Source organism: Aquila chrysaetos, chromosome 4 (genome assembly GCF_900496995.4).
Source record: "Aquila chrysaetos chrysaetos chromosome 4, bAquChr1.4, whole genome shotgun sequence".
NCBI lineage: Eukaryota > Metazoa > Chordata > Aves > Accipitriformes > Accipitridae > Aquila > Aquila chrysaetos.
Window position 1 is genome coordinate 35,633,965 of NC_044007.1, and position 27,692 is coordinate 35,661,656.

General features: G+C 39.3%; 2 protein-coding genes across 3 annotated transcripts in view; one reads left to right on the forward strand and one right to left on the reverse strand.

Moving 5' to 3' along the window:
* The window catches only part of SBSPON (somatomedin B and thrombospondin type 1 domain containing), an 11,509-nt gene extending 10,636 nt beyond the window's left edge, over nt 1-873 (forward strand). The window contains exon 5 of the mRNA XM_030012007.1: nt 503-873. Coding sequence (XP_029867867.1) covers nt 503-620 — 118 coding nt within the window. The 3' untranslated portion in view covers nt 621-873. The remainder of the gene's footprint in view (nt 1-502) is intronic.
* Nucleotides 34-25,322, reverse strand: TERF1 (telomeric repeat binding factor 1). 2 transcript variants are annotated; one of them, XM_030012005.2, is made up of 11 exons: nt 25,069-25,322; nt 21,351-21,446; nt 19,004-19,134; nt 18,239-18,325; nt 17,227-17,376; nt 13,629-13,729; nt 12,819-12,851; nt 12,434-12,499; nt 12,300-12,343; nt 11,121-11,185; nt 34-3,302 (listed from the first exon to the last, which is right to left on the reverse strand). In XM_030012005.2, the coding sequence occupies exons 1-11, from the start codon at nt 25,274-25,276 to the stop codon at nt 3,144-3,146; spliced, it is 1,140 nt and encodes a 379-aa protein (XP_029867865.1). In that variant the 5' UTR covers nt 25,277-25,322; the 3' UTR covers nt 34-3,143. The 2 variants fall into 2 exon arrangements, with proteins under 2 accessions (XP_029867865.1, XP_029867866.1); XM_030012006.2 differs by lacking the exon at nt 12,819-12,851 and having other exon boundaries at nt 25,069-25,319.
* Between the last annotated feature and the right edge of the window lie 2,370 nt (nt 25,323-27,692).

Here is a 27,692-nt window from a genome sequence, read left to right on the forward strand (position 1 = left end):
AAATTGGGAAATAATTTCAATATAAGAGTTCAGTGCTTTGAATGCTTTATTTGCTGTTGTGAAGGAATGATGCAACTTCTGTAGTGCAAGAGATCTTTTTACAGTTATGGGCACTTTTACTTAAAAACGGTATTTCCTGCCACAATCCAAATCTGATTTCAGGTTTAACAGTGGTGGATCAATACTCCTCTCAAACATATAGACCTGGTTTCTAGAACAGTAATTTTGAAAGTAGATGTTTAATATTTGGAATAGATTTTTATTTGATCCATACATTTATTAATATGCATACTACTTAATACCTGTACAACCAGCTACTCAATCCACCATCCTGTATACTATACTTAGGAATACAGTGCCTGCTCCAGAAAGCATTTTAAGTGCTAGATGAGCTAATTAAAGTCTTACATTATTAAGCAAATCTATGTTCTACAACACAACCTAGCAACATGAAAAATACAGTTTTCAGTGTATTAATTCCTCATTTACTGTCATATTTCAGAAGTAAAATCTTACACTGGGAAGCAGTTGGCAACTCTCAGTGCCAAGGAACCTGGAAGAAGATTCGGCAACTGGAGCACTGTTCATGTCCCCTTGTGCATAGCTTTATTTTTACATAAAAGTTTAAAAGACCTTTAAAACAGCAACAACAAAAAGATTAAGAAAATTAACACCAATGCCAAGAAACCTGCATGTTTCTGCTGCATTTTCTGGAACCTAAAAAAAACTTTAAAGGAGTCAGAACTTTGGAAGAAACATTTCGGGAAACTCTCTCTGCCTTAATACAAAACGCTAAGACGGATCTTCGTATTAGAACACTAGAAGCATTTTTCCATGTTTGTCTTTTGTAATTAAAGAGCTGATGTTTCTAATTGTAGTAGCTGCTTTTCCTAAAGTTCTCATTCTTTACTGGCCACAGTCCTGTCTACAGGCACTGCTCCTACTCAGTAATGAGCCAGCCAAATTCTCAAGTCTGAGAATATTTACTGTCATCATTAAATAGCAAGGGTGAATAAAAATGAAAATTTGAGAGATAAAACCAGATTTCAGTTTAGATCCTTTGTTCCTTCCCAATATCATCTAGACAGTTGTTTATACTACAAGTGGGTAAGTATTCCTGCTCTACATTGCATTTTTCATGTTCAGCCACCTTCATAAAGACATAGGACTTGTCAGCGTTGTTAAGGAAGTAGTCTTGCTCAGAACTTCATGTCACTAATACACAGTGTGAACTTTATGGCAGATGAACCTAAACAAGACTTTGTGACTAAACCTTGGTTAACATTAAAAAGAAAAAATTACTAGTTAAAACTGCTCATGTACAATGATCAACATAGAAACCTGCAATATTAGAGCACTGGCAAGACTGCTATGCAGGTAGCTCAAATCCTTGTTTTGTTACCTATAACTTACCTTCAATTATTGTTAACAGCATTAAAGAGGCTGCATACTGCACTTTCTCACTTGTCAGATACCTGCTATGACTTTTTGAATTGTTGGCTTACAGCTGCTCTAGCATTCCTTGCTGAAGGACAAAGCCTGTAATTTTATCAAGATCCTGAAATTCACAATGTTTGCTAAAAAGAAATTATGCCTTAAGGTTGAGAAAATTTACTGTTAAGACATGCAGCATCTCTGTGGAACCTAAAGACTACTGCTTGCTGCTGTTTCTCTAGGAGCTGCAAGAAGGAACCGTAGCATCTGGTGGCAAGAATAAGGAAGGAGATCTGGCTGAGGTCCTGTCCACAATAAGAGTGTGAAACAAACCTTTGTAACTGTACTTTACCATTTTATCTTAATGGATGCGGGCCTCCAAAACAGAAAGCAAAGAGATTATCTTAATGCTTCCTGAACATTTCAGCCTTCAAGAATATATCTCTTCCTTTGTAGCCAGGAAAAATATCCAAGAGGTTTATTTTATTGTGACCACTTTGGACAGATGCTTTTCCTTGTAAGGTTCTTGTAAAACAAAAACCTTATTCAAGGATAAAGGTACAGAAAACATCTGAATTGAAGAGATTTCACTTTTAAAAGAATGCTGTGGTAAGTTAGTTCAAGTCACTAGATTCACACCAGTATGACAGTGGAAAGTGTGGGTTTTCTGAAGTTGTGGAACTCTTTTCCACACAACCTGAATCAAGAGGGACAGCGTAGTACCATCATCCATTACAGTCTCTCATAAGCAGGACATTTACAGTGACAAACTGACACCTTGATAGTTAGTTACCCCCATCAGAGTGTATCTTTGCTTGCTATCACTGCAGACAGTGGAGGGCATAGATGAACCATGTCTCCTGAGCTGTGCTACCAGTGTCAGTATAGACTCATTATTGAGCCCTGAGCTTTCCCTTTCCTGCTGGTCTAGAAGAAGCCACTTCTCAAGACAAGTTATGTGGCACAAGATAATCAAGAGATGTTAAGAGCTAGTATCATACTGTTACTTTTCATATGTTTTCCATCTCTTCTGCGAGATAAAAAGTGTTATTATGCTAATATACCTAAGTTCAAAATAATGTTCCACCTAGAACTTAAGCTTAATTCTTTTAACAAAAAAAAAAGCAACACCTTTACTACTTATAAATATAAAATTACATAAAGTATCACATTTTTAACTGCAAAAAAAGGAATCAGTTTGTAAAATTGGTAATACCAATACATACATATTTTTTGGTGTAACTTACTCACAGAGATGACAAATCTGACCAAAATTTCAAAGTGAAGCAAATCAGATTAGAATGGGTTATATGGCAGGAGATAAAATGATAAAAAGCTCAATCTGACTAGCGATAAAACCCTTTTAAAGTACAGAACACTTGACTCTGTATTAGCCTCTATCAAGCTAAACATGTTGCCAGTCATTTAGTGCCCTTATGTACAAAACTGACCTTTCTTAAATCACTGCAAGCATTTTCACATTTCAGAACTTAGGTCTTGCGTGTAAATAAAAGGCCAAGCTTTGCATTTAAGTCATCATTACCCAAGCAAGTGAGCTTACATGAACGTTTTATACCTATCACTATTCTGTTTCATGTTTTAGGACAGCAACACTGCTGGACACTCTGAGACTAAAATAAGTTATTATTCTGAAAAGCTAGACTAGGTCCTTATTTAGGGAAAGGTCGAGCTGATTCCTGCAGTCCAAATTAGCCTTGTTCGATCCTGCACAGTGTTCTCCACCGGTCTTTTAACATGACACTAGTTCGGTTGTTGAAGTCACCATGGACCAAAATTTTAGCCCAGTTACCCACTCCAAACTCCCTTATTCCCGATTTCAGTTCCAAGTCTTCTTTGTAAGTCCATCGCTAGGGGAAGAACAGAGAAAAACATTGGATATGTGAACAGAGAAAGGTACTAATGTAAAAGCTAAGCTTATAGCAAATATAAAAGCAAGTTTTTATACAGCTCTCTAGTTATTACAGAGTACTGATGTCTGAGGGTCAGTAGTTGATTTCAGCTCAGTTGATTTCTTCTGAGCACCACAACTTGACACTAAATACAACAACAAAGGTTACCAAGTCAAGCGTTACAACACAGTAGCAGACATCACCTGGAACAAGAACCAAATGCTTCAGCATTCACAAGTTACAGGAGGAAAAGAGAAGAAAGACGACATTGGACAAAGTTTTGCTTCATTCAAAACATGCTTTCCAAAATTGTACTTTATTAGCTAATTGAGCCAAGACAAACCTTGACTGATCCTACTATGCCTCACAAAAGAGAGATCAAGAGAGACACCATTTACCAACAAAGGAATTTCAGTGTGCTTAGAAAAAACAAATCCCAATATTTAAAATGCTGATAGAAGTAAAATGATACGTATTGCATTTGAAAGTGAGATCAGCCATATCCTCAGGTAACAGCTACGCATTTGCTTTTGACCATTTGTTGAACCCACTACTTAATTCTCATTGTCATGACCTACAAGCTTTTTAATCTTTAGGGGATGACATTTCTCTCATAAAAGGAGAGAAAATTACTTGCAGTTATACATCTGCAAGCAATCCCTTCCAATGAAGCTCTCCAGACCAGTTCTTCCTTAGTCGCTTCTCGGTACAAATATCTCCATACAAACAATTTTAAGACTGCACACAGAGTGAAAGAAAACTTAATTTTTTAAAAATCAAATACTTGATTTTTAAAAACTTACCTTTAAAATAAAGTGTGAGGGAGAACTGAGTATCAACTTTCTTTTATTGTGGCTTTATAGAAATATGCATATATAAAATAAAGTTTACAGATCCTATATATCTGATCATACCTATTTTTCACCACTGCATTTTTAATACAGGTGTATTACATACAGTCCTTTTTTCACTCTGGAATAGCAATTAGCAACTTTAATATGAAATTATTTTAAAGCAACTTATTCTGCTAGAATCTGATCCTCTGCAAATGTCTTCAAATCCTTGCTTGCTTAATATACAACTAATCATACTGATGTACGATCAGCATACCTCCTTAGGCAAACTGAATTGCATATCATCTATGCAAATACAGGACAGGATCCCCAGTTGAAACAACTGTGCAGGAAAACCGTTTCTAAAAAGTAAGTATCAATTTTTATTTTAAACTGCAGTTTGCTAGCATGTTCCTTCTAAATTTATTCCCCAAAATCTGAAATGTAAAAAGACTTAACTTAAAAATGTTAATGAGATTAGGATGTACAGAGAATTGTACTGTGTAGCTGTTCCATTTAATTTATCTGTGTTCACTTCTGCTTCTTGCACTGGAGATGTCCTGCTGCTCCTGATGGTCTTATGGACCATAGTAAGTTATGAAAGGAGACAAATGGTCAATTTTCACTGCTCTCATGCTGGCATTTCTGTGAGCACCAGCAGATTCCATATTAAAAATCATTAGTTACTGGACTTTTACAAAACCTGCATGTGTTTACATGCAAGTCATGAGCAAATGACTGCTAAAAATCCAACCAAGAATCTCTCTTATTTCTGCATTTAACCATCATCTGTGTTTTACTTATTTTGGAGTTGCTCTGAAATAGCAAAAAAGTCAGCATTTTTGTTCATAAGAGCACCATGAAATTTACATAGGCAAGTGATCAAAAGCACTGCAATTACTTACTATTTTTCAGTGTGTGAAAGCAAAATAGTTAATGCCTCATAGGCCTTTGCAGGCCTCATAAGTTAATAAGCATTTGCAGCTAACAGTCATGCAGGTCAGAATGATTTAATTGACAGAGGAGTGAATTATTTGTAAAAGGACATACTGTCTAGAGCCTCCTTGTCTGATGAATCATTCGCTGTTGTTATGTACCATATGCTGCTTATCTGACACAGTTTTGGTGAAAAACGGGTTGTAAAAGTTACAGGAACTTTGTAGCTGCCCCAGCTGGGCAGAGTTCACATCTGCAGAAGCTGTCACTCTGCTGCTCCCTGTCCTCTCCTATAGCCATAGCAATAAACTGCTTCTGCTCTGACCTGAGCCAAATTGCAATTCAGGTTATTTCCATGATAGCATCTGGTGCTGTGAGTGGGATTCACATGTCCTTCGGTCTGGAGGACTGCAGGCTGCTCCCTGCCACTGCTTGGAAAGGTACAGGACCTTTTGAAATCCCTGCTGGGGCTTCAGCCAAGGGTCATCTGTAGGCTCCTGCAGCGTGCAGGGGGCTGCTGAGTCCCAGCTTTTAATACAGGTCAGTCCAGTGCCCCACTGCCAGCTAAGAGGGAAGGGTAATTATAATACTGATCTGGTCAAGGTAAGTCTGGAAAAGGTACTTCTGGTATCTGGCAAAATTTAGGAGAGGTTGGTCAGGAAAGTCTGGGTTGGTTTCAGCTATTAACGTGGTATGAACAAGCCAGATTCAGGACAGGGCTGAAGCCACATGCAGCTGCCCCAGCAGGGATTGGCATTAACTTAGCTGCAAGGGCGAGGGGTGGAGGTTTGGTCCTGGATTACCAGTTATCCCCTCCTCTTCCCTGTCTCTAGCTCCAGTACAAGCTTCCTTGGGACCTGATGTTAACAGTCCTGACCAGCTCAGTGGGCCCAGGATAGACACTGTGACCAGGAGGAGCCCTTGTGTGTCCTGTAGCTATTCCTTTGAGTCTCTAGTTATCATCAGGCTGGAATGCCAGCCCGGCAGTAGTGACTGTGAGCTGACACCCAGGCAGCATAGGCGCCCTCTGCCTTTCCCTCATCTCCTTGAATGAGTGAAAAATTTCACCTTTTGCCTGAAAGGGAGACATCTTGCAAGCGTACATTGAAGTTTGACTGGAACAAAGTGCCCATGGGATGAGTGTGTGAGTGCTTGTGTTTAGTGTATCCAGCTGTACCAGCCGGCAAGCAAAAGGACCTGCAAATGCAAACATCTGCGTGCCTGTGAAGCTAGAAAGGGGTGTGTGTGCTTTCACCAGTGAACATACACCTCTACCAGCCAGAGAGGAGGAGGAGACTTGGCTGGCTGCGTTTATGTCCCTCGTGGGTACCACGTGTCGGTGCTGTCGAGGGCAGCACCTTGTCCATGGCAGTCTGTGTGATCGGACGTGTCAGTGTCCTCTTTGCATGTGTCCTGTGTCTGTGTGTCTCTGGGATTTGTGCTCAGCTTCACTACTGGACAAACCTGCAAAGACGAAAGCAGCAGCCACATCCTCCAGCCTGGGCAGGGACCCTGGGTCCCCGGGTGCTGGGCTGGGCTCCAGCAGCCAGGCAGGAGGGTCCTGGATGGGGGCTGCTGGAGGAGGCGGCCACTTCTAACATCCCTTAACAGTTCTGTAGCTAGCAGGGCCTGGTTGAGTTGTGAGTATTCCCAAGATTAAATGTATATAATCCTTCTGTGATGGGAGACCAATCCTTTGCTAATGTGCCCATAGTGTTAAGTTTGTAAGCAAACTTCTAGAGCATTATGGGAGCACCCAAACAGGACCAATGCTAGTAAATCCTTGGGTTAATTGGAACAAGTGGATTGGAAAAGAGGTGTTTGTAGAACATTAGAAGAGCAGTAAGAGTTGTAAATGGCTGAAGCTAAAGGCCTAGTGATCCAAATTTGTAGTGTGTGGATGAAGAGAGGTTTACCAGAGTATGTACAAAACCTCCTCCTGTAACAGGTCACTTCCAACTATCAAATGGATAAACAGTGTTGGCTATAAAACAGGAGGGAAACTGAGAGAATCAGGCTATGGCTGAACTCTCTACAGTTCGAACTTTCAAAGTTGTGAAGAATTGGGTAGAAAGGGAAATGCACAGTTGCAGAGGAATAGTCTCAACTTACAGAGATTTAAACCTGATAAAGGTGAGTAGTAGAACCCAGTGGTACAGAGGAAATTGGTGAATTATGACGGAACAATCATCTAACTCTGCAAATAATGTACCCAGTGGAAATGTAAATCTCATGGCTGCTGTCATTAGACAAATGCATACCATCCCGCTTGTGCACAAGGGATGGCTGGGTAGGACAACCCAGGGCCAGCCAGTATGATTGTCAGTGGCACAAGAGGTCCATATGTCCAAGGACAGTCAGGTAAATCCCTCATCCATCGAGACAAAGTTTGGGGGTTTTTTTGTTTGGTTGTTGTTGTTGTGGTTTTTTTGTTTGTTTGGTTTTTTTTTGTTGTTGTTGTTGTTGTTTGTTTTTTTTTTTTTTTTTTAAAACTTTCTCCTCTCCTAATGACCTGGAACCCTTCTGGGGATCCTTAAAAGATTCTGTGCTTAAGAGCAACAACAATTCAGGCACCAGGGATGGGCCAGGTGACAATTTTGTGTGTCATTGAATTTAAGCTGCTAAAAGCAGCAACAGCACTCAGAGTTGAAAGGCAGGGGGATGTCTCTGGCAGGGAAGGAGCCTAGATAACATTCAGCCTGATCAAAATTGTATTCTGGTTATTCTGCAAGAAGAGAAAATTTGGCATCTACACAAAGTGCAAGCTGACGTACACAAAGATCAAACTTCACATCTGAAAGCTGCACTTATTCCAGCTTAATGCAACTATCAGTGCCTCTTCAAGAAACTATGATCACTGATAAGCCTCACTAAGCAGTGAAAGAATTAAGAGTGGTAGTAGTTCAGCTGTGTTTCTAAACCGTTAGAAACCTAAAACTTCTCTAAAGTAGTCTACCCTTTATAAAAAATACTTCCTTTTCCCAATACGTCCTGTTCCACAGATCTTTTCCAACATTAGCAGTGAATGGTGGTTGGTTTTTTTTAACTATTATTAAAAGGCCAGAGATTCCATTGGAACCATCTAGTTCATCTAATTTCTGAGCATGCCAGAAAACTTTCCTAAATAAAATCTTTATTCAAGTAACACAGTTATGCTTGACCTACAGCACCAGATAATTCACATATTTCCAGCAACAAAGACAATCACAACCCTTGTTACTTGTTGTAATGATTAATTACATTTGCTGTTAAAAGGGTTGGGTTTTGCTTGTTTTGCTTTTAAATTGCTTATATTGAGCTTTTTTTAAAAAATAAATTTCTTCAGTTTAACATATAAATGAGGAGCCTGCCTTACAGGTAAACCAAGAGACTGACTCATTTTCTTTTCAATGAGGAACTGTATAGAGCAGTAACTTGCCCCCCCTCTCTCCCCACTAACAAACAGCCTGTGCCCTCTGGGATGGCAGTTACATAGATGCTAGCATTGCACCATTACAAGCTACCAAGACCGGTTGAGAGACTGGACATAATGAAGTACTATGCTTGAGCTAACATAATCACAGTGTCACATTGCTCTGGACTAGGCATCTGGCTAGCTCAGAATGCTGGCAGAGCAAGCTTGAGCTTGCCAGACAGACTGTGCAGACATATCCTTACATATGTAAAGATCTTGTTACTCCTTAGAGTCAGTTCTGCTCTAGTAACCCATCTTCCTTTGATTGTGCATTCTGGGACTCTGCTCTGTTTTGTTTTTTTTCTTCCAAGTTTAAATACATGGAAATTTTTTTTCCACACAAGTCTGACTAGATTCTGAAAACCCAGATTTTCAGACACATTCTTTAATTTAAGCAAACTGTCAGTCAAATTTTAGACAACTCACAGGACTTGCCATAAATATAGAGGATATAAAGTTGAGTACAAACAGTTCCCTAAATTCTGTGACACTTGCATCCCCTAATTTAGGAACGAGAAAATAAAGTACACTTCCTTTCAATAGCACTGCAGATTGTTGTATGCAGCTAAATGAAAACACAGCAATGAAAGGCTGAAAACGGGCACTGAACCATTGCAATGAAATGCCATTTACAAAACAAGAGCAAACAATGCCAACATTGAAAGAGGGACTACATGGAAAAGGAAGTTCTAGAAGTCAACAGCTCTGACATTCACTGCATTCTTTCAGGCATGGAAGCAATTTTATAACCCAGATTATTAAGCAGAGGAGCAGATTTATTGTTTAAAAGGCCCATATCATTGCTTTCTATACAATATTTATGAGAGGTCTCAGTGGCAGGGAATATGGCATAAATTTCAGACAGACAGAAAAGTCAGCATTTGCTAAGTGTTTAAAGAAACACAGTTCTGAATCTTAATTTCCTTCAAGTTTTTTTAAAATTTTCAATGAGTTCTTCCGTACTATTAGATGCAGTTTCTATAAATTTAGTCTTTACATTTCAAATAAAGTTGAACTATAACAACAGAATTAAGCACAACATCTATTTTTTTTCCTAGCGAAATGTGTGTACAAGCCCTAGACCTGGATACAGTGCTTGTAACTGACCCCATAACAGACTACCTCAACATAAAAATTGGTGAATATGAAGCTGTCATTAGCTCTGTGCCAGTTGCGGTCCAATTAGTTTAAATCTTGATGTTGAAAACAAGATTGGTGGAAGTGTGCATGCTTACCAGCAACTGGCTGACAAGGTACCTATCCAAGTATAAGTTGGAATAAAGTAAATGATTATGTTTTTGAAGGCAACAAGCAAATCCAGTAAGTGCTGATATTTATTTTTAGGGCACTGGTTCTATTTGCAGCTTTTAGGGAGGCTCTCAGTGATTTAACTATTCCTGAGATTTGTGAGAAAGTGAAAAGCTGTTAGTATGTAGCAGGGGGCTTAACCTCCAAGGACAGATGAGCTATCATTAGGACCTCAACCAATCCGAGGACAGCACGTAACTGAAGATTTAACCAGTACATCACCTTTAGTAAAAATGCTTAAAGAATTAGGAATAAGTACAACTGTCCTCAAGGACAGTCTGAAAAAACATAAGCCCCTCCCTCCCTGTTATATGAAAAATGAAATGCCAAAAGGAACACCAGAAAAATGAAACAGCTCACACCAAAATGCATGTATGATGATAACTTCCATTGTTATCTAAACAGAAAGAGTCCATAGTGCTTCCTAAGAGATATTCTCAGGAGGAATTCAACAATGGGTATATGTTTATTTAATATTAATTTCATTCAGAAGCGTTTATCGTCTTACCATAACAATTGAAGAAAATTGGCTATGTGCAAAAATCAGTTTGTAACAGTTCACCCCAACATCAAATGAACTTCAAATTGCCTTCTATTAAAGCATACACTTCAGTACTTCTCACCAATAGGGAATTCTAGCATTAGTGAACATACTAGAATTATTTTAAAGTAATGCAATGAAGCAGGCTTACCCATGAAGAGAATGCAAAGGACTGTTTGAAATGTAGCATTATAAAAAGACCCTATTATTTGGTTTATAAAAACTAGAATAGTTTCCCAAGTAAATATATGTTTTCACTCATATGAACAAAGTATTGAATTATAAAATTGCTAAATCTTTAACATTCTAAGTGGCAAAACAGAAGGTCTTTGATGTTTGCCCAAAACTCTAATGGGCAAATGACATCCTGAATTCTTTAATCCAAACAGTGGAAAGAATTTTTTATTTTTTCACATGTTTTAAAAAGACTCAGACTAAGCTTTAGTAACAGAGTATTTCAACAAATTAAAGGCTCATAAGCATTAGCAACAATATTTGAGACTGCACAAAAAAAAAAAAGGTACTTTTTTTAAAGCAGAAATTAGAACTTAAAAAGACATTTCAGGAGCTGTAGCACAGCTTGAGTAATGTGGAGGATCTTAAACCCAGGCATTTTGGAGACGGACTCAAATGAAGTTGGGAAAAAAATTCTATGCAGTGCAGATTGATTTTATCTCCATTTAGATTAGAGAATGGGTACAAACCTGCCTTCTTCGGCCACAAGCCAAAGCATCTCCATGTTTTTCCACATTTTGCAAGTTGTTCAGACCTAAAAGACAGTTAATACACATCCAGACCAATGAGGAGTCAACATTTAAGGCAGCAGTTTTGCATTCTACTATTTACAAGAGACAAGAATGTACACTATTTTGATATTCTTTGACAGACTGGGAAGATTTCAGTGTCTGTTTATATATGAATATATTTTTATATATGTATACACATGAACCTCACCTTAGTCCAAGGACTCAAAAATAGTTCAAAAAAAAGACACTATATTTTCTACACAACAGAGCTCACAGAAGAATTATATTTTAAACAATTAGGTAACAATTGGTACATAATAATGAAACATTGTTATTTCATTTTGGGAAAAACATTTTCACTATACATACTGTTTCTATTTTACATAGAGAGAGAACAGAAACTAACCAGCAATCAGGGCTATGATACTTTGTATACAGGTTCCATCATTTCCAGAGAACACATGTCAGGTTCTAACTGTGGCAAGCATTCAAGGCACCTTAAGAGTTTGTCCTTCCAAGTACAACATGGCCATGTGCAGAAGCTATAATGTCATCTCTTTGCAGTAAGAGGGTGCTAATGGTTTTCAGAAACTACTTAATATATAATCCATGTTGTAAGTTTTTTAAAAGTAATACCAGGAAGATGCATGAACATCCTAACTTTGTGCGTTTTACACTACAATTTGTTTTTCTAAATCAGCCAACCTCCTTAGTTCCTTTCCCTCAAAGTTATCTAGGTTCTAAGTTAGAAAGAGACAAATTTCAGTATTCCTCTGGCAGCTTTCTTTTGCACAGAATACCATAAATCCCAGGAAAGCAAACAAAAACCCAAGTGAATCAGAAAATAGTGAATGATTTTGCAAAATGAGTTGCCACAGCACCTTAAACCATTCCATAGCTTCCTAAATATGGCCCCCAACAAATCTGCATTTGTGAAGAAACCACTGACAACAATTGGGAGGTTTTTTCACCACAATCATTTTTATATTAACCTAATCACATTGGATAGTTGTTACCAAACCACTAGCCCATTATCGAGGAGGGTGTGGGGCGGGGGGGGTGGGGGGGGGGCAGGGCTTGGAGAGGGAAGTGTTTGACATGACTATTTTGAAAGTATAAAAATAAGCTAATACTCACTCTGAAGAACACTGCTCACTCTGGGTTTCCGTCCTGGATGAGGCCTGCAAGGAACACAGAACTGAAGTAAAAATACACAGAACTTCATGAAATGTCCATGACCAAGAGCAACAACAACAAAAAATAGTTTTTACCTTACTGTAGGTTTTTTTATGCCTCCAGGTGACTGATCTGTAATACTCTGTTGCTCTTCCATTGATCTTAAAAAAAAAAAAAACACAACAAAAACCACACCAAAAATAACTTCCTAGGCAGCAACTTGCCATTTATGTGATTCAATAATATTTAAATGAAAGAAAATCACAAGACTTCTCTACAGAAACAGTGGCATACAAACACTAACTGCTTCAATCCATTAACCCTCTTAACCTTGGTTCCCTATACCTGGAGAAGAAACATACAAGACATCACACATTTAAGTTGAAGACATGAGGCATTTTGCACATCTATTTTTTCATACCATCTTCACAATCTAGGAATAGTTTCCATAGGTTTTTTTGATCAAGTCTGTCATCATACCTCTCAGATGTAATTGTGTCAGGAGCTGCCCTTCTAAAAAAAAAAAAAAAAAAAAAAAAAAAAATCTTACAACTCATCTTCCTATATACTCTGTCTGCATCAGTCAATTTCCTTAACTAAACAAATCCAAGTACTCCAAGTATAAAACTGCAGAAATACAAGTTCTATACCAACTAAAGACTACAATTTATTCTCCATGAAAAACAAGTGGTGATAAGGCTGGAATATTAGTATTTTTCAAAATTAAGTCAGAGGAGGGGTGAAGGAACTGTGCTTCAAGTTCCCCCAGCTTTTCTTAGAACAGCATGTAATTGTTTTGAGGGTTCACATTGCCAGAACCATGAAGCAACATAACTATTTCCCATCACACTAGTATCACTAAGTAAGAGAATCTTATGTTTAGCTGTAAGGAAGAAGTAATAAGACTAATTCCCTTTCCTTATCCTCTTTTTTTCTCCAGACAACCTATAGCCTGAAATTAGGAAGGCAGGACTAAATGGAGCTCAATCAAGCATAACAAAAAAAAAAAGTGAATTGTTTTTATTGTTATACAAGACTGACAGCTGTTTAAACTGAAAAACGTGCATCTTCAACAAGTACTTAAACTTAATGCCAAGCTATTTGATGTAAATGCCAAAGGTAACAACCATAGAAAAGCCAAAACTTAAAAATAGAGAATGTGCTTGTAGTTAATTTTCTATTGGACAGCAGTTTGGAATTTAACATCCTTCCTTCTACCTACACTTAGTTCTACAAGTTTCAAGTTACTGTCCAAGCATGCCCCTCAGCAGTATAATACTTAATACAAACCTTTGATTTGTTTCCAAATTCCTTTTGTCATTTTCATTCACAGTTTTGTTTTGCAATGCTGTTGCTCCCAGTCCTTTAGACTCCACGTGTTTTGTGGCTGCCTGCAAGAAATTGAATTGATGCTTTAAAATTAAAGCCAGCCAGTACCTAGATACCTTAGTTTAAACTAAGATTAATACATGTACTCTATTAGGACTAACAGTGCTTATTTCACAGACCCTTCAGAGATAGTACTATTATAATAAGTAGTTTCAAAACAACTGTAGCATGTCAAGTTGAAATCCATCAAAATCTTTATCAGCTAATAACTCAAGAGAAATTTTAGTTATAGCCACAAGTGATATTTATATGGACACAAAAAATACAATGAATACTTGCATAATAAGAGAACATATAGATGTGTGAAATACATTGCAGAAATTAACTAAGACTGCAAACACTATCAAAGTACTCCAAAGTCTGTTTTTTACAACTAAATTAGAAACTGAAAACTGGCAGGCCTCACAAGTTCATCCAGTTCTGTAGCGCATGGCAGGATCAAGCATACCTATAACACTTGCAAAAGACACATGTCTAATCAGACTTTAGGCTTGTAATGTAACCGTTCCTGTATTAGCAAAAGAATTTTGTAACATCCTGCCTAAACTTTTAGCCACAAACTAAGATTATTTCTCCTCCATTCTCAAGAGGAGGAAGGAATAGTTCATTATTCTTTATAGAATGTCGAGAGGATTGCAAGATTTGTACTTTTCCATAGATTGTTCCCACTTACTTGCTATAATAAATAACAACTTCAAAAAAAAAAAAATCAATTAGTTCACATGAAGTCATTCTTGCCACTTTGCTATCAACGTTCTTCTCTAGCATCTTAAGGTATAGTTACTGCCCAAACCATAAAAAATCCTGGCTGCGCACCATCATTACTAAGCACAGCCAACCGTCTTCCATCCGACACTGTCTATACATCCCAAGAGGTGATCCGTTTTGCAACACTCAAATATACAAATGATTCAAAGTTGACAGTCACTACAGGCCCAATATTCTTTTTCTGCTTAGCCAGTTGCTCCCACTTTTCATCTGTTTCTTCCTTCAGGGCTTGCTTTTGCCTCCTGTTAATTTTCTTTCACCCATCCAATTTTTAGTCTTCTTGAAACCTTAACCTGTCCTTCACAGTAGTTTGCAGAATCTCTCAATATTTATAGGAGTCAGATAATATAAAACCACCCTCAATTTCACTCATTCATCCATGAAAATACTGGAAGGTATTCTGGTCACAGAATACTTCCATCACAGAAGAAAATGTTTCAATGTCAGAAATTTCACAGCTACCCAAACTAGCACATTTTTCAGCTGCAAGTTTTCAAAATACTGACTCTTTTATAGTGGTTGATAGTAGCAAAACATGTGAAAGTGAGGACTTATCCATGAAGATAAATGGGTAGAAAAGATTTAGCTAAAAAAAAAAAAGTTTAAATCCACTATATTGTATTTTAAAAGTTAACAGTAGCTTTCAAATTGTGGTTGTCCCTAAAAATAATTCTTTTGAAAGAGAAATGAAAGTTATAAAGAAAAATTACAAAGTATTCAGATCAATGCCTTCTTGGTATAGGTCTTTTTTCCTTGTAATGCATTATCTGCAGACTGTTCTTAGGGCAGCTAATCTGTAAGTTTCTTGAAGCGCAAGAACTTCATCAACAGTAGGAGCTGCAATCTTGTAGATTCCAAGCTTGACAATAACCTAGAAAAAGCAGCCTACAAAACAGTCTAGCAATGTAGAGCACCTTATGGTGGATGAAAAGCTGGACATGAGCTGACAAAGTGTGCTCGCAGCCCAGAAAGCCAACTGTATCCTGGGCTGCATCAAAAGAAGCGTGGCCAGCAGGTCAAGGGAGGTGGCTCTGCCCCTCTACTCTGCTGTGGTGAGACCCCACCTGGAGTACTGCATCCAGCTCTGGAGCCCTTAGCACAGGAAAGACAAACTGTTGGAGCGGGTCCAGAGGAGGTCCACAAAAATGATCAGAGGGCTGGAACACCTCTCCTATGAGGACAGGCTGAGAGAGTTGGGGTTGTTCAGCCTGGAGAAGAGAAGGCTCTGGGGAGACCTTATTGTGGCCTTTCAGTACTTAAAGGGGACCTATAAGAAAGCTGGAGACAAACTTTTTAGCAGAGCCTGTTGTGATAGGACAAGACGTAATGGTTTTAAACTAGAAGGGGGTAGATGCAGAGTAGATATAAGGAAGAAAATTTTTACAGTGAGGGTGGTGAAACACTGGAACAGGTTGCCCAGAGAGGCTGTAGATGTCCCATCATCGGAAACGTTCAAGGTCAGGCTGGATGGGGCTCTGAGCAACCTGATCTAGTTGAAGATGTCCCTGCTCATTGCAGGGAGGTTGGACTACATGACCTTTAAAGATCCCTTCCAACCCAAACTATTCTATGATTCTATGATTTTACTTCTACATATAGCACCAGAAGAAAAAGAAGAGAGATTAACAGTTACAGCTAGAGCATTTTTCTGTAGAGAACACAGGGTACACCGCTGGGAAACAGTTACGTGTATTGCATGGCAGAAGTGCAAACTCTTTACAAAGTTGTCTCCTCCATGTCCCACAGTAACTCAGTCCAAAGTAAAGATTTCAGAAGTAAGATTGCAGCACTGGTACAGACAGTAGGACTGATGTGCAGGCAGCGGGGGTGCAACACAGAGGGAGAGTATGCTAGTATGGAGTTCCAGGCCTTCTCTACCACCTTCAAACCTCCACCTCCTCTTAGACTCAAAGAAATAGCCTTGAAAAATAAACTTGAAAATTGACAGCCGAGTGAAACCATTAGAAGGTATTCCTTGTATTATACTTTGAATGCATTTAATAAGTTCTCTGGTCTCTCTTTCTAGTAAGAAAATGAAAACCCCAGAGGAACTTCAGGTTTGTTTATTTAAAGTTCGCTTCCTATTACCTTTAGATGTTTGTGCTTTTGTAATTGAGTAATTCAATATTCTTTTATAGGAAGTAAACATAAGAGAAATTCTTTACAATCCTCCTGAAGATGAGCTGCAGGAGGAATGTTGTCCTTGCCAATTTTAAATCACTTTTGAGCAAGACAGTTTATAAGGAGCTTTTTTATTTACAGGAAAACAACAGTTTTCTATCTCCTAACTCCTCTGACATGCCTAAAGCTTTTAGCCAAATTAACATGTGTTGATCTTTCAGTTTTAATACGAGTCATATAGACTTAAACAAAATTAATATTTAATATAATTACATCATCTTTTAAGGAGTCTCAGATCAAAACTGCTTCTCTTAAACATACACTAAATGACAGACCTCATTTTAATTATGCTCTTTTCCTAACTACTTTTCTAATTAAAACAGTTGTGGAAAAACACTCACAGAAGATATTTTAGAGGAGCCTTACTCCTACTAACTTTCTCCTAAAGTTATATACAACTTTTTTTTTTTAATTAATAAGACAATCCAAAGGAAGGTAAAACATCTAATACAGTAACTGAATATTGTCTAAACTCCCCTGAAAGTATAAATCTATTTAATCTTATCAGGTACCTCTTCTGAAATAAGTTTTGAAAATAGTTTTGACATACCTGTATTAAGAAGTTAGTTTCAGTTCTTTCCATGAAAGGTTCAATGTAAGACTTGATTTTACTTGTCAAAAGATCGTAACTGAAGGTTTGGAGAAGGGGAACATATGGATCCTTGCTTTTAATTATGCTTGCCAGCTTCACCCTTAAAGGCTAAGAAAAGGACAGCTTTATACAACACAAAAAATATATCCAGCTGTAAACTTGGCATCTATGCTAAACAGGACATACACAAAGCTAAACACAATGATTATATAGTTTTCTGAATATGCCTATACAACTTCATGCTACAGTTTGAAAGGGTTCTAAAGTTAACTAGGCATAGTACCACGTGTTTACTTTATGTGCTCATTGAATGGTTAAGTGTAACTTTACAGTGATCCTCATTTTCATTCCGTTTATGAATAACACTGAAAGCAGGGCTGTCAATGGAGCAAAAACACCCAGAAAAGGCCAGTCATTACTGGGCTCTCTTTTCTCATTTGCTGCCTCAGGAAGACTGCCATTGAAAGCCGTTTACAGTGTTCAGAAAAAGGACTATTTAGTAGAGTAGCATTAAGGACAGCAACTTCACATTTTGTCTACCAACCACTCTGAATCTTAGAGACCCATATAGCCCAGAATTAACTTCTGTGTGCAGGTTGCATTTTTATTTATGAATTTGGATACTATTACCACAGCCTACACTTTCCAAACACCTGAATCCTCTGCATGAAGAGTGTACCTGAAGAATAAATTATACACATGCTACTATTTACAAAGAACATGTGTCCTAATATACAGAAGATGATAAGAGGCAGCATTTTTGCCTTTGTCTTTCTGCCTGCAGTCCTCCTTTTGCTCTTTTCTCCACCTCAGCAAACTCAGGTGTGTGCACTAGCCATTATTTTAAAAAGAGATATGAATAGGCAGTAATTACAATGAAGCTATGCAGGTAGCATATGCTAGCTTTGGAAACCCATTCCCCTCTTCTCTGAAAATGAGAGTGCTTAATGCAGGTTAAGCAAGTTACTACCTTATCTGATTCTGAGTCTGTAAATAGCCTTTCAAGAACTTCAGCAGCCTCCTTGAAATATCCGTTTTCCATATGGACTGCTACAATCTACAACAAATATAATTACAAGATGTGCTGAAATACATTTCACCTGAGATTCAGAAAAAACAAGTGAAGTCACACTTTTACAGTTTTGTAACACTTCCAAAATCCAGGATTATATATTTAAGGGTCACTGCGTTATCTAGTTATAAAAGTTAGTTCTGAAGTAATATTAAACCTCATGTATAAAGGCCTAAAACCTCTCCATCGGGCATTAAAAGGACCCTCATTGATGCAAAACATCCCATACTTACCTACTAAGTATTGCTTTCATCTTTCCCTGACAGACTTTGTCCCAGTAGCTGTCAACATGGTTTTACATTTCTCTTTGAAATGAAAAGTTTTCTAATACAAAGAAGCATTTTAAGAAAAAAGAAAAAAAAGAGCTATTTATAACACATTTTAAAGCTCAAGATACTAGTGTTTTTAAATTGATCTCTCAGTTGATATCTCATTTTTTTCAGATTGGCAGCTTTTGAAACAGTTTTGAACTGGGACAAACAGGAACCAATTTAGATAGGAAAAGGTCCCCTGTACAGATCTATTTACTCTGTACTTGAAAATACAACAAACTTAAAAGATTCAGTTCAGCCTGCTAATAGCCCAAGCTTTTTGTAAGAGGACCCTTGCTTTAGCAGAAGGAATAGGTAGCATTCTGAAGCATTTTGATTAAGTCACACAGACCTGAATTTGAATCAAGCGGCGAATATCTCCATGAAGCTTTTCCAGTTTAATTTCTTCCCTTTCAAGCAAAGTCCAGAAAGACAGAGCAGATTCCAAAGGTGACATTCTTTCATCATTTTCAAAATGGCATTCTGCGGGGGGGTGGGGGGGGGTGTATTTAAAAAAACTTAAAGGATAAAGCTAAATATATTACATTATTTATACACAATAAAGTAATATGTACTATACTTAATTTCAACTCCTTTTTCCTCAAATAAATTTTAGTCTTTCTCTTCAGGTGTGTTTAAGAGACCTGAAGTAACTGCCTTCTTTTCAGAGAGATTGGTTCTTCCTACTCTTGCTAATAATATTACTGTTGCATTTTTAAGGGAGATTATGCATCTGCTAATTATTGTTCACTTAAAATGCCACTTGTAATAGTGCTAATTTAGCATCATTTATTTGGGCTGGCATTAATAATACTCTTACATTAAGCTTGACATCAGATATCAAAACATTTAGTATTGGTACTGTTAATTTTGTAATATAACCACTATCCTAAGTTTTTCTCCTCAGTCTATCTCTCTATTCCCATGTCTTAACTTTTTGTTATATTTGAAGGGCTTAAACTGAGAGGGAAATTCAAACAGCTTAACACAGGAGTGTCACTGAAAAAGCAGAAACAACGTCCCACGTCATCGTACCACTGTGCCAACACCAAGATTTGTGCAAAATCCCAGCAAGCAGGGCCAGTGATCGGTTCTGGTAGAAATGTAGCCCAGCCACATAACCATCCACTCACTCTAGTAACAGTTTCCCAGTCTGACCACTGCACATGTGAGTGTGACAACAGAACAGATGCAGTAGGACCTGGCAGGTGCACAAGACTGCTTTTTTCTCCCATGGCACTGCCAGCTTAGCTCAAGATGTTCATTGAACTATAGTCTCACTTATTCCTTCATTTTGTATGACATCATAGCAGAATCTCTCTCAATATCTTCTTATTCCTTACAGTAAGTATTTTTCAGACAGAAGGTAAACAACTTAAGCAATACTGAAAAAAAAAATATATTTGCTACCCACTACAGCAAAAGACAAACACTGAAAATTTAAATAGTATTATATGTATATATAGACATTAAAAAAATAACACTTCTGTGTTTCTCTAATTATTGTTTCAATCAAGTAATATGACACTTCATATTAAGTTTATTTTAATATTGTAAAAACAAAGTGTTTAGCTCTTAAAGAGCTGGCATCTGAAACAGCCTACTCTGTTTTAAGGCTTTATTAAATAAATTATTAATTTAATTTTTATTAAATATTTTAATAATTGGAAAAGAATTAGGAAAGCTACCATACAATATATTAGCCTTCCATGTACATTGTGCAACTACATCTGATGTAATGCCTACTAAGCACATGAAATCTTCCTCACCACACAGGTCATCCTCTACACTGATGGATAAAAACACATGTTAAAGTCATATTCCCAAGTGTTATATATAAGAATACAGTTTTAAAGTATTATCAGAAAATTTTCATAATTTTTATATGAACTATTTTAAATATTAGAATGTGATTCTCAAGTTGAACTAAAACAAGAGTGTTATTACCCAACAAGCAACACAAGAAATTTCATTTTATAAAAACAAGCCTTTGTGGCACTGCTAGGCCAGAATACACTTTTTTCTTCCATGCTCATGCTAGCAAGGCAGCTTCTGAAGTCCTTAAATTCCAATGAGTTTTATCAAGCAGTGATAAACTTGCAGCAAAAAAGTTAAGTCTTCCAGAAACTTGAGTGTGGAAGCAAAATCAGCTTGGCTAAACCAGTAAGTTGTGAATACTGCCAAACAGGAGACATGGTAGCGAATAAGAGTCCCAAGGACCTGCTGCCAGCTGAAAGTCTTACAGCCTTCTGTAAGGAACAAGGGCAGTCATACTTTTCATCCGTATTCTTATTCCTACTGTCTGTTCTACTTCAGCCTCTAGAGTTACACATGCAGAAAGAAACACACATTCTGTGCTTTAAACTTGCAAATATTGCTCACTAAGAGCTAGTCAATCTTTTCCACTATATTTCTTTTGTTGATGCTACTCTGACAAAAAAAGACCTATAATTGAAGAAGCATATAGTCATTCAAAATCAAAGCAGCTAAATTAGTCAGCACAGAATAACACTGGTCCTGCATACAGCTCAGTCACATGTGGAATGTAGAGAGACCAAAATTTAAGAGTTTAGTCATTTTATATATATATACACACAGTAAAGGCTACATGAAAGCATACCTAATACATCTTTGTGCAAGTTCACACAAATCTATTTAAACAACAAGTGGAAAAAAAAGAAAAGAATCAGAGTACTTACCAAGGTTTTTTCCTTCTGCAATTCTTATCAAAAGCTGACAGAGATACACCGTTTTTTTCTGATGTGTAGGTATTTTGGAGAGGCCATTAATAAGAGCTGGAAAAGAAGAGAAATGTTAAGTTAGTCTTGCTCCAGCACTGCCACAGTGTGGCTAGAAATATACTAGACAGTGTGTTATCAGACTTTAATAATCTACTAAATTTCTAATTCATCAGGAAACTGATGAAGCACATTTAGTTCATATTCTTCCATGTTAAAAGAACTTAAATCATATTTAAGAATTTGACCAGAAAAACCTATCCCTCTTGCAGTTCACAACAGTAACCTAGAAATTGTAAGATGCATCACAGGCTTATTTCATCAAATTAGAAGACCACAGTATCTTACATAAATAATGAAGTTTTGTTTGGCTCAGTAGCTTATTAAGAAATGTTCTCTGGAGCAGACAGTTGTCTTTCAGTAGAATGCCCACAAAACATGAGCCACATGCAGACTGGTAACACTTACATGTTGCTACAACAACTGACAGACCAAAAGCAGTAAAAGCTATGAGGAGAGCTTCGTCAGAAATGCAAATCTACAAGGGAAATCCTCCTCGCAAGGTTGGAAGGTCACAACGATTATTATACATTTTAGAATGGGAGCTATCATGAGATTATTTCCATCATGCTGGTTACTGGGAACTTCATATTTTAATGTGCTGGATATAGCCATTTGTCTTCACAGCATAATACAGAAACATTCAAAATGAAAAGTGAAGAATGTGGCAAGTGACTTGTTGAAGCTGCAGACTGAACACCCTAGTTGAGAAGTGTTTATGTACACATTTTGGTGTCAGCCTAGCAAGAGCCAGGATTCTGGGGCATGGGACCCCCAAGTTTTGCAGTGACACAACTAGAGCACATAACACGTTGTTTTACTGGGAAGTACTCAGCCTACTTGCTTATAGTGTATGATCATCTCCTATGAACAATGGATAAGCATGAAATTACAAAGTAATTAAATAGCCCTGAATGATTACCTAAGACAATATCAAGCAGGATATTGTCATTTGGGCTTGGAAGAACACATTTACAGCTGCTTCAGTGAGGACAGGTGATAGAAGAGCTTTTAATTCCTATAGCCAAAATAGGAAATAAAAAAAAAAAAAAGAACATTGCTTAGAAGAGCAGTAAAGTGCCACTCATTATAATCACAAATTCACACATCTTCCATAGCAGACAGAGTTCAATTTCAGAAAGTTTGGATGAGCTCAATGATAGAGATAAGCACCATCATCGTGCCCTGAAGATGGAGCCAGAGCTTGGAAATTTTGGAAGTAGGGAGAATACTGTAGCTGAACACTTCCGCAGAACAAAAGGGGTCATCCTGGCAAGTAGCTTAAGATCTTTCAGCTTTCTCTGTTCTTTTAAGGTGCACCTACATTAGTGCTTTAATTCAGAGCAGGGGTGCGTTTTTAAAGCAAACTTCCTGTGCTTGGTTTGTACAATGGAGCAGTCTTGAGTACACAAACTGAATTCCTTTAGAACTATTCCAAAAAACAAGAAACTTTGAAACGTTTACTGTGTGGACACCAGGTCCTTAGCAGCAATTACTCACAAGTAATGTGGACAGACAGAAAGAGACACAGCCTTAGTAATCTTTTATAGACTGTTCTCCCTCCCAAGGCAGTTTCTCTATTAATTTGTTTGTTACTAGCTTCCTCAATCATAAATTGCTTTCCTTCCTATGGCCACTCAAATGTATTTTTCATCTTAGCCTTTCATTAGAAACTCTAGAAATCCAGTTCCTTGCCATGTAGACACTTACACAAGCTAGCTCAGGTATATAGACCATAATATCCTGTCAAGGCAGGATAAGGTACGCAAGGCATGTAACCTTGCCATGCTGTCTTTAAATCCTTAATTCCATGTAGCCTAGCTATTTCTACTTGGCAGTGTACCAAGCTATACAGAAATATTATTTACCTCCTAATAAAATAGCTTGTCTTGTTGTTCCCTTAGCCTTCCTACCTTTCTGTACTTGCTTCAGTTTGAATTGACCTTCTTGGTTGACAGCCAATCATTATTTCAGTAGGGTCTCACTTTGACATATGCAAGGGTAATAGTTCTGTATTTCTATGACAAAAACCACACCCACTTTTCTAATGCAGTCTTATGACTGTGCTTAGCTTTTTCCATAGACTTTTACACTTCTGACTCTAATCTTACAGCACCAATATGACCAACTCTTTCCTCTGTTGCTGAGCAGAGCAAATTTGGAATTTGCTCCTGCTATTAGTTTCAAGTGCCACGTGACCTCACATTCTGTATGTTTTAATTAATTGTTTCTACTAATACAGGCCTCAAAAGTTTTCCTGTTCTTATCAGGAGATATTCCAATCTGCTTCTGTGTTGACAGTGTCTCTGCTTCCCACCTACGTCTTCATGAAATTTCAGCACGATTCTCCCACTGAGCCACAGTCCCAAGGCCAAACACAAAGAAGCACCATTAAAAATTTAATCTGGCAGCCCCCCATTCACTGTACTTAATTATGTTATCTTTAGATTTCTTACCTCTTACAATTTCTCATATCAATCTCCTTACTAATCATTCTGCGTGCCATTGCTTTCCATTTTTAGTATGAATTGTTTAAACTTTTGCAATCACATTTACTCGAGTCAAGAACACACACACACACACAAAAAATAATCCCCAAAATCTCTAACCTGGTATGTTCAGAAAAATTATTTCTAACAGAAAAACCACCATAAATCCAACAAATCTATCTGAGACCAAGCCATTTGCTTCCAGCTGTTAACTACTCTCATTCTCAAGTATTTCTCATTTTAAATACAATTTTTTTCCATTCAAAATCCAGTCACCAGACTTCTCCACCTTTGTCTGCTAGACTATAGTTCCTTGAAACACTTCCAGTTCTTCTACCATAACCCTGAATATAAAGTCAAGGAACTCAGTGTATTTAAGTAATTCTACTCTGGTTTTTACCATGTTTGCATCTCTTCACAAAATCCTCTTCAACTTTTTAGTAGCCTTGAACTCTCAGCATCTGAGGCCGCAACTTCAGTGACTGTTCACGGTATATAGACAACCATGTTATACATTCAAGCTTCACAGAATCAAGATGATAAGTTAACAGCAATGCTCGTATTCACCGAATCATCTAAAAGTCCTCACACCCGACCCCTCAGTAACCACTGTTTTCTTGGAACAGTTCAGCTTGCTTCCCTCCCTAGTCTCTTTCAACCAAAAAATTTTAATTCCCCGAAATTGTGATTATCTCACAATAGTCCAGCAGAGCTACCGTTGCAGGCTAAACTCAAACACCGGTGGGTTAAGCAAGCAAACAAAAACTCAGCCTGCGCGGTTTTATTTCCACCGTGAGCAAACGTTGCCGACAAGATTAGATCGCCTCGACAGACCGCCCTGCGTTCTGGGAATCTCCCGACGCCCTCAAAAGGGCCGACAGCCTCCTCGACGCTCGCGACCACGCTGCCCCCCAGACGGGGTCGGCAGAAGGCAACGCGCACGCCCAAAGCGCGCTCGCAGGGAACAAGAAGCGCGTGCGGCAGGGCCGCGAGTGCGTTAGCGCCCTCCCCAGCGAGCGGGAGCGCGCTGCCCCTCGCGCCCTGCGGGGACACGCTCGCTGCCTTCGGAGCGGCCGAGAGCCACGCGCGCCCCCGCCCTCGGAACCCCGGCAACCGCCGCCGCCCCTCACCCTGCGCCACGGCCCTCCACCGCCGGAACGGCGCCGCGCGCCCCTCCCCGAAGTGCCGGCACAGGCAGTAGCAGGCGAACTCCAGCATCCAGTCCGCGGCCACAGCTTCCACCTCAGCCGGCGGCGGGGCGGCGGCGGCGGCGGAGGAGGAGGAGGAGGAGCCGCCGCCGCCCGCCGCTGCCGGAGAGCTGCTGGCCACTCCGGCCATCTTCAACCCGCCCGCCAACGGCTGCTGGCTGGCGCCGCTCCGCCAACGGCCCGCCTCGCGCTCCCCCAGCCCCGCCCCTTGCCGCGCGGCGGCCACTCAGCGCGGCCGCCTCCTCCCGGCCCTGGCCGCCGTCACCTCCGCCGGTGGGCGGGGCCGCGCCAATCAGTCCTCTGAGGAAGGAGATAGGCGGGGCCCGGGCTGGGCGCGGCGGTGACGTCATGCGCCGCCCGGCCGGAGGGCGGGTAGCGGGGAGGTTGTGCGGCCGCCTGGTGCCGGTAGGCCCCGGGACGGCGGGCCGCACGCAGGAGCGTGTCTGGCACTGTCTCGTCGGCTTGTAGGAGCCCTTCTGCAGGGCATCCCCTTTACCTCGAACTGAATAAACGACGTGACGCGGCCCACGCGGTGTAAGTGGCCCATGGCACCCTGTCCCCTGACAGGAATGTTCTGGAAGGTCTGGGCTGTGCCCCCGCTGGCCACTGGTGATTTGAGAGCTTTCCCCTGCTGTTGCTCTGTCCTGAGAAACTTTGGTGTAGCAGTGCGAATGCAGATATCTTTTGGTGTTAGAGGCTGAGAAGTTGAAGGACCGTCCTGCCCTGGGGCAGGTGGCTGTGAGAGCTGCCATGGTTTCTGTGAGACTAAAATGCAAAACACAGGTGTTTGTGCATGTGTGAGGTGAAGGGCTTCCTGTAAGAAGCATGTTGTCACATGGATTCTGGAGAGAGAAGGCTGCTGGAGGAGGGAGGGAGAAGATGACAGTGCTGCAGAACCTGGAAACTGACAAGTGGAAGCCTCAACTTGGCAGTGAAGCCCAGGATGAAACATGAAGAGTGACTGAATTAATTGGGGTGTGGAGTGCGTCTATCTGAGAAGGCAATCCTCTGTACGTTTTAAAATGTTAAGGAGAAAGTAGGTAGTCAACGATGAGATGAATTTAAGGCAAATGCTGAAGGGCAGAACAATTTTCTTGTCTGAGGCTTGACAGAGGGTGAAATAGTCTTTTGGTAGATATGGCGAAAAGGTGAAAGGCTTTAACTTGAGCTTAACTTTACTTCTGGGATGAACAGTATGATATCAAAGAGCAGAATGAATGAACTGGTAGGCCTTTGCTGCCTTTGACTCCTGTGGTCACGTTAAATGCACCTGCGGCAGTCTTGCTGAGGTCAAACAGAGAAGAAAATATATAATTTAAGATTAAAAAGATCATCTATTTTGACATCTTTATTAGTAGAAGGTAAGATTTAAATTTGCACTTTGGAAGAGATTTAATGTTTGGCAATAGTTGTAAGCTTATGTTGTAGTAAGCTTACAGATGCATGTTTGCACGTGTATCTACAATAACAACTTCAACGACATGGATTCTTTAGACTGGGCAAATTTGCTGTTATTTGATATATTGCTTGATAGTACTTCAGGATAACAGCAAGCCCGAAACTGTGACAAGCTTTATCAGGCTGCTGACAATCTCAGCAATCAAAATTCTCAAAGTGTTAGAGTTAGTATAAGTGATGACATGAACCAGTTAGACATAAAAAATGAGATCATTATGCATTATTCTTTAATTGAGCATGTGTTTGTGGGGTTTTGTAATAGAAACGGTGGCAGGAAGGTATATCAAAGCTCGAAATTACCGTGATCAAACAACAGCAGGAACAAACCTGCAAACTTGATTTTTTTGGCATTAATTCTGTTCAGGTCCTCTTTGCCTCCAGCAGATTCTGACTGCAGTGGTTCAAATGGAGGGAGACTTGATAGAAAATGTACTTTGGAAAGCCACAGTAGTTGCTTTGACCTGTTAAGCCTCAGCAAATATCCCCAAACCAGTGCAGTATTTCTACATTACATTCTGTGACAAACACTTGAGTTTTGTCTGACTTTCCTTTAGTTATCATATTTCTTTATGGGTGAATTTGTGTATCTATCTAAATTATCTCCACTTCTAACACCTGGAAAGTCCAAGATACTTGTGCACCTTAAAACAGTACATTTCTGCCTGCCTTGTGAGCAGCAACAGAGGACAGTGTTTTAAAACTGTCTCTTCAATCTGAAAACAATGTGTGAAGATGCTTCTAATGCAATTAACTTTTCATCTAGGAAAGTACAAATTTAATGTAATTTTCAAACTCCTTCTTGCAGCCTGTGCCCTTCTGTTGTTTTGCACATCCACAAAGGAACACTGACAGACAGTAATGGGGCAGGGAAAGCCCAAATAATCCCCTGCCCTGGATACTCGAAGTCCCATCACAGGCCCATCTCCACAAGCCCAGAGGAGCACAGGACACCACGGCAGGCAGGAACCCAGACTGCAGACTGGTGGGAATGAACACTGTATCCAGGCCCCTCCCAGGGTTGCCCCAGGAGGGCCCCAGCCCCCCCCCTCCCCGTGTCCAAGCGTGAAAACCATCACCATCAGTCATCA

Excerpts from the sequence above, each read along its gene's own strand:
- TERF1 (XM_030012005.2), bottom strand. The coding sequence starts at position 25,276 with ATGGCCGGAGTGGCCAGCAGCTCTCCGGCAGCGGCGGGCGGCGGCGGC. Across the intron at positions 12,852-13,628 it reads AATTTGGAAACAAATCAAAG|AAGGGCAGCTCCTGACACAA; the intron begins GTTTGTATTAAG and ends TTTTTTTTTTAG. Across the intron at positions 11,186-12,299 it reads AGTGAGCAGTGTTCTTCAGA|GTCTGAACAACTTGCAAAAT; the intron begins GTGAGTATTAGC and ends ACTGTCTTTTAG.